The sequence below is a fragment of the Tupaia chinensis genome, unplaced genomic scaffold (genome assembly GCF_000334495.1).
Source record: "Tupaia chinensis unplaced genomic scaffold, TupChi_1.0 Scaffold000170_1, whole genome shotgun sequence".
In the NCBI taxonomy this organism is placed as follows: domain Eukaryota; kingdom Metazoa; phylum Chordata; class Mammalia; order Scandentia; family Tupaiidae; genus Tupaia; species Tupaia belangeri.
Genome location: NW_006159645.1, coordinates 1,951,322 through 1,958,287, shown reverse-complemented (window position 1 = coordinate 1,958,287; position 6,966 = coordinate 1,951,322). Strand labels below are relative to the sequence as shown.

The following is a 6,966-nucleotide window of genomic DNA, read 5'->3' as shown; positions in this document are numbered from 1 at the left end:
TGTCAAGATGGTGTTGGGGTACTCTCTCTCTCTCTCTCTGTCTCTCAGAATGAAAGAAAAAAGTCTAAATCAACAGGGCCAGCTCATGGCCTAGGAGCCAAAGGAGCTAGATCCTACGTGGATGACTGAGGTTCAAATCCCAGCCCAGCAGCTTGCAGCACATGCCAGGCCCGCATGCATGTATATCCCAAACCCCAAAAAGATGAAGAAATGGAGGAGAAGAGATGGGGGGGGTGCTCTCTGGCACACACACACACAAAAGCTACGCCTCAGGAACTGAGCAACTGGAGCGTGTATTGGCAACCCCATGTTCCAAGCAGAGGCACACTGCCAGAAAACCCGCCCTGACCTCTGGCTTCATCTGTGTGAAATCGGCCCCTCCCTGAGAAGGAAAGGGAGGCCCCAGTCTGAAAAGATTGAAAAGCTCCTGCAGAAGAGGCAGCAGAGCAAGGTGGACATGGCCAAACCAGGGGAGCAGCAGACGGGAGCCAGGATGGAGGGCAAGCTGTGTGTGGGAGAAGACTATGAGAAGGAATTTGACCCCAGTGTCTACGTGAGGACCTACTACCCCTTCGACGCGGGCAATACTGCTGAGAATGAAATTCTGAAGTTCAGCCTGGAAAACCTCTTCCACACCTTCTCTGCAGGTGAACGGCGGGCTAGCACAGGGCTACTCCTGGCAGGAAGGCTGCCGGCACCCAGGGTGGCGACAGGCCCCATCCTCTGAGCCACTGCTCTCCCAGGGCCTTGTCACCAGCCTGCCAACCCTTGAGGCCCTCTGCTGCGGACAGCTTGGGCAGGGTCAGAACACTGATTTGGAGGCCAAAGAGCTGGCCCTGAGGCGCTAGCAGCTGGCCTTAGTTTCTTCACCTAAAAAATGAGGAGGGCCACCCCAGACCTGTGGGGCACACAGGCTCCCACGGAGGGGAACTGGGAGGGCATGAGCACACGGCTGCTCTGACCATTAAAGCAAGGCTTTGAGGTTTTTCTGGGCTCTTGAATCCCTCTGAAAATCTGAAGTAAATTCTTCTTTTTCTCCAGAGGTTTTTGCTATAGGGCGTGAGTGCTCACCAGAGAGACAGAGAGACAGAAAGCAAGAAATCACCCCCCAGAGGGGATGGCCACACCGCAATCCCTTCTCCTCTATTCTCCTCTCAGGATCTTGGGCACGCATGTACATGCACCCAGCGTGAGTTTAAGCCATGGGGTCCAGGACTCGAACCATGGTCGACTACATGGGAGTCCAGTGACATAGCCATTACGCTAACTGCTGGTCCCTCTGATGTAAATTCTTACATACAGACCAGTAAGTGGCAGATGGTTAAGGTGCACATAGCTGACAGTACAGTTCAAGGCCCATACTAGACAGCTTGAAAAACATGGGGGGATGGGACCAGCAGTTAGCATAATGGCTATGTCACTGGACTCCCACGTATTCAACCGCAGTTCAAGTCCCGGACCTGGTGGCTTAAACTCACGCCGGGCGCATGTGCATGCATGCCCAAGATCCCGACAGGAGAATGGAGGAGAAGGGATTGCGGCATGACCATCCCCCCTGGGGGGTGATTTCTCGCTTTCTGTCTCTCTGTCTCTCTCTGTCTGGCTGGCTAACGCACATGCCCTATAGCAAAAAACCTCTCCCCCCCCAAAAAAAAAGGAAAGAAAAAGAAAAAAATGGGGGCACCTGTGAGCACGGCTGAAATCCTGAGAAGAGAATAGAGGAGAGGGGTGTCCTTTCTCACTTTCCCCCTCTCTCTGTCTCTCCAGTAAGTGTACACATCCTAAGGCAAAAAAAATTTTCTTGTGTAGACACGCACACTCGATCATCATTCTTGTACACAAAATTCAAAGGGTTCATGGCCAAACCCAAACCACAGCGCTCGGTTTTCTAATCCCTGCTCTAGGGCATCAGGCCTGGTTGACTGAGGAGAAATTACTGTCCAAGTTCCTCAGGAGGAGGAGGTGGGGAGGTGGGGGACATGCCGTGGGTGGAGTGGGTGGAGAGGGGCAGCCAGCCCAGGTCAGAGAGCCAGCCAGCAGCAACAGCAAGGCGAAAGCACGGGTGGGCAGGGCGTGCACTGCACAACGCTAGGACGTTCTCAGTCACTCAGACGTGCTTGTCATCAGTGCCGAGAAAGATCAACCACGCAGCACCCACAGGAATGCATATGCAGAGGAAAGGCCACGTAATGCTCCCAGAGACACCTGAGACTTCCTGGGCACCAGGGTTGGCACCGGCCCTGACGGGACAGGTGGGTTTTCATTAAGACAGGAGGAAGCAGCGGGAATCCGAGGACAGCACACCTACCATACCTCCACCTGCCAACTGAGGGGTCCCCAATTCTGGGGCCACAGACCAGTAATGATCTGAGGCTTTAGGAACGGGGCCATGCAGCAGGAGGTGAGCAGCAGGCAAGTGAGCAAGGCTTCCTCTGGGTTTCAGCCACTCCGTGTCGCTGGCATCACCGCCCGAGCTCTGCCTCTGTCAGATCACCCGGCGTTAGGTGCTCATAGGTGCTCATAGGTGCTGTGAACTGCGCATGAGAGAGACCTAGGTGGAGTGTGCTCAGTCCTAAACCTGTCCACAGTGCAGCCCCCACCAGGTGTACTGGCAGCCTTGGGGACAGCCAGGTGGATTAGGCGCGTACACCAGGCTGTGCCCCACCCTCCAGCCTCGCTCCCCTGAGCCTAGGTGTGGGGAGTCTGCCCACCTCCCTCTCCCCCCCAGAGGCCACCCAAAGGCAGGCCCAGATCTCTGCGTCCCCCTCCTCAGAGGCAGTCCTGGGGCAGGGAGCGCCTTCTCTGTCCACACAGCCCCGCATGCCTGGCTGATGCTGTCTCCCACAGGAGGAGTCGGGGGTGACATCCTGATCGACATTGGCACCGGCCCCACCATCTACCAGCTGCTTTCGGCCTGCGAGGCCTTCCGGGAGATCATCGCCACGGACTACGCCGAGCAGAACCTGCGCGAGGTGCAGCGGTGGCTGCGCAAGGAGCCGGGCGCCCATGACTGGTCCCCAGTCGTGCAATACGTGTGTGAGCTGGAGGGAGACAGGTACCCGCGGGCTGTGCCCACGCTGCCACTGCCTGCCACCATCCCTCTCAGACAAGCCCCCCCCCAACGGAGGAGACTGAGGCTCGGGCCTGAATGGTGGCCTCGAGTCCTCCTCAGAGCCAGAACAGACTGGACTTTGAGAGTCCCACCCTCACTGAGGGCCCCAGGGGGCCCGACCCGTGACAGACAGGGGCAACCCGCAGCAGGACAGAGCTAGGGGGCTCGGAGGCAGCCCGGCCTGGGTCCCGTTCGAACTTGTTGTCATTCAAGGAGCACATGCCAAGGGCCAGGCCCTTTCCTCAGCAAATAAGGACAAAGGAGACAAGGCAAAGTCCTTCGTCCCTGGAGCTTGAGTTCTAGTGGGGGAGACCATGACCCCCAGCTAAGCAGACTCAGAGATTCAGACCAGGAAAAGGTTTTGGCAGGTGGGGGTCTCAGGAGAAGAAGGGGTGCCATGTCAGGTGTAAAGACCAGACAGGGCTCTTTGAGGAGGAGCCCGAGGTGCTGTGTGGGTGAGGTGAGGACCAGGGCTATGACAACCTGGGAAGAGCCTCAGGCTGTGGGAACCACACGTGCAAAGGCCCTGAGGCAGGAACTAACTGCACAAGTATTTAAGACTGGTAAGAAGGCCACTGTGTATGGGGCGGAGTGAAGAGCAGACGTCAGTTGTCAGGGCGGCCGAGGCCACATCTGTGGGTGCCGAGGGCCGTGGTAAGAAGTGAGGACAGTGCCATGCGTCTCATTGGCACCAGGGAAGGGAGTGGCGCGATGGGACCTGTGTTTGGTTTTAATTCCCTGCATCTGAGAGACAGGACCAGCCCTGTTACCTAGTGGTGAAAGAGGTCAGATCTCGCACCGGCAGGGCCGTCCAAATCCCAGTCCTGGCAGCTTGAAAAACACCGGGAACATGGGCATGTGCTCAAAATCCTGGCAGGACGGAGGAATGGAGGAGGGATTGCGGCACGGCCACGCCCCAGCGGGAGCGCTTTCTCCCTCTCCTCTCTGCCTTCAGGGAGCACATGGGACAAGTACAAATTGAGACAGAGACAGAGAGTCAAGCACCCCCGACAGAGTATTCACGCCACAATTCAGTCCCAGACTAAGCCAGCCCAGGCCGCGGGCACATGTGTGCACGCCCGGGATAGACACAAACCCAGGGCTTCCCGCGTGGGTCCAGGTGCTGTCCCACTCATCATTGTCCAACTCGCACTTTTTAAAGAACTATCCATCGAGTCCCGTGGAGGGTTTGTCACCTCGGAGGGCAAGGGCAGGACCAGGCAGAGCAGCAGGACGTGGAGACCCAGCTCCTGGGCAGGGCTAACAGTAGCTCCAGCAGGTGGGAGCCATGGAGGGGTCCGGAGGTGGCTGGAGCCTGGAATCGCTGTGCAGGTAGAGCCAACGGGCTTCTAGTGGTCTGTCTGGGGGAGGATTGTGAGGACTCAGAGTGACTCCAGCTTCGGGGCTGGAAGCACAGGAAAGAGAGAGTAGCCAGGTCCAGGGAGGAAATGTCGCAGGGCGGGGCAGCAAGAGGGGAGGGGAGCAGGCGTAGCTGTCTCAGCTCCGCGTTGCCACCTTGACCTCAGGGAGGATGCACCTGGCAGGACCCAGGGGAGACTCCAGCACTGGAGACCTGACTTGGGAGTGGTCAGCGGACAGCTAAGCCCACGGAGTGGCTGGTAGGGAAGAGGCGAGGAGAGGGGGAGGCTGAGAGAAAGCGAGGACCACAGTGCACCCAGGAAGCCCTGAACTTGCTGCAAGAAGCAGGGTGCGCCAGCGTGGGTGCCCCGAGGGCATTCTGCTACTGAGTAAGCCGAAGGACAGGAACCGGACAGTTCCACCTACATGAACTGTCTAGACACGAGTGCATAGTGACGGGAAGCAGCAGAGGTTAGCAGGGCCTGCAGGGGGCAGCAGTTAGTGTGGGATGAGTTTCTAGATGGAGTAGAGGAAGAGTCTTGGGAAAGAGAGTGGGGAGAGCAGCAACCATTGTACATGCAATGAATACCGCTGCATTCTGCATTTCAAAAGGGCAAATTTGGGGGCAGGCAGATGGCATAATGGCTATGTCACTGGACTCCGATGTAGTTGACCATGGTTCGAGTCCCAAACCCAACAGCTTAAAACTCATGCCAGGTGTGTGTGCATGTATACCTAAAGTCCCGGGAGGAGAATGGAGGAGAAGGGATTGTGGCGTGGCCATTCTTCTGAGGAGTGATTTCTCACTTTCTGTCTCTCTGTCTTTGTCTCTCTGATGAGTGCACGTGCCCTATAACAAATATCTCTCTGAAACACACACACACACACACACAAATGTTGTTATATATATTTTATAACTTAAAAAATTACTAATGTGGGTCAGCCATGGTGTGGTGATTAAAGCAGCTAGATCTCACATGAGCGACCCTACACTTCGAGTCCTGGACCTGGCGGCTTGAAAAACCCATCAGGCCTACGTGCAAGCATGCCCAAAATGCAGACAGGGAGAAATGGAGAGGGGATTGTGGCATGACTTTAAGATGAGTTTTCTCATCTGTATAATGGGGGCAGTGATACCTTCCTCAAAGACTTGCAGAACAGAACAGGTCATTTACAGGCTTTTCCTAGAGGGTGGCAGTGGGGGCTAGGGACTGTTGTCATTGTCATATCGCCTCTGTGCTTCCCACCCCACCTACAGAAGCAAGTGGCAGGAGAAGGAGGCGCGGCTCCGAAGGACAGTCACGCGGTTGCTGAAGTGTGACGTGACCAAGCCGCACCCGCTGGGGCCTGCCCAGGTGCCCCCGGCCGACTGCGTGCTGTCTCTGCTGGCCCTGGAGAGTGCCTGTCCCGACGTGGACGCATACCGGGCAGCCATTCGGGGCCTGGTCAGCCTGCTGAAGCCAGGCGGGCACCTGGTCACCTTGGCCGTCCTGCACTGTCAGCAGTACCTGGTGGGCCCCAAGAAGTTCTTCTGCCTTGACCTGGAGAAGGAGACGGTGGAGAAGGCCGTGCAGGAGGCTGGCTGCCAGGTGCTGACGTGCAACCACTGCACCCTCAACTACTCTGAGACCTACACCACCAACGACGGCATCTGCTTCGTGGTCGGCCGCAAGGGCCCCGCCATCTGAGGCCCATCTGGCAGAGGAGGGCCTGCCCCACAGGAGGAGTCACGATCAGCCTTTCTAGGGTCTTGCTCCACAGCCCCCCTGAGATTCCTACTACTACCTGGTCCCGAGGCCACACGGCACAGGTGAAAACCACAAGTTCCCCCTGAATCCAGCCCAGGGCCCTGTTCCCCTACCCCTCCTGGTTATCTTGCACCAAAGGTCGTGACAATAAAGTGGCTCAGTTGGACACCAACTTGGTTCCCCCCAAGGCAAGATTTGTGTGCAAATCGTTTATCTGTGGGGATGCCAGGGAGCATCGACAGGGGCGTGGGAAGGAAGGCAGCCAGTACAGGGTGCGTCACGGGGCCCTCGTGGTGGGCCCCGGAACTCCGAGTGCTGGGGTCCCTGGGGGCCAGTGCGGAGCACACGCTCAGAGCAACCCAGCAGCCCCACCATCACTTTGAGCGTTACTCCAGGGAGCATCAGCTCCCAGCCCTTCAGCCTGCCTGGGCATGGGCAGTGCCGCCCAAGACAGAACTTCCGGGGAAGACAGGCAGGTGCCAGCTGCTGGGAGACGGACCGGTGCAGGAGGGAATGAGGAGGCGACCCCCAGAGCCTCTGCCACAGAACAAACTGTCCCACTGGCTGGAGTGTGGGACTGGTTCTGGGCTGCCTGGTCCTACCCTAGGAATGGAGGGATGGGATGTCATAGCTGACGGTGTTTTTGTGTCTCCAGTCAAGCCTGGCCTTCCTGAGGCCCACTGCTCTCTAGACTGCCATGGGTTGGTCTTGCAAAGTAGATGCAGCCATGTCTCCACCCTACTTGAA

At 57.5% G+C, this 6,966-nt stretch overlaps 1 protein-coding gene across 1 annotated transcript; it reads left to right on the top strand.

Moving 5' to 3' along the window:
- The first annotated feature begins 493 nt into the window (after window positions 1-493).
- On the top strand, window positions 494-6,329 carry INMT (indolethylamine N-methyltransferase). Its single transcript, XM_006146237.1, has 3 exons — window positions 494-647; window positions 2,848-3,055; window positions 5,730-6,329. The coding sequence occupies exons 1-3, from the start codon at window positions 494-496 to the stop codon at window positions 6,157-6,159; spliced, it is 792 nt and encodes a 263-aa protein (XP_006146299.1). The 3' UTR covers window positions 6,160-6,329.
- The last annotated feature ends 637 nt before the right edge of the window (window positions 6,330-6,966 follow it).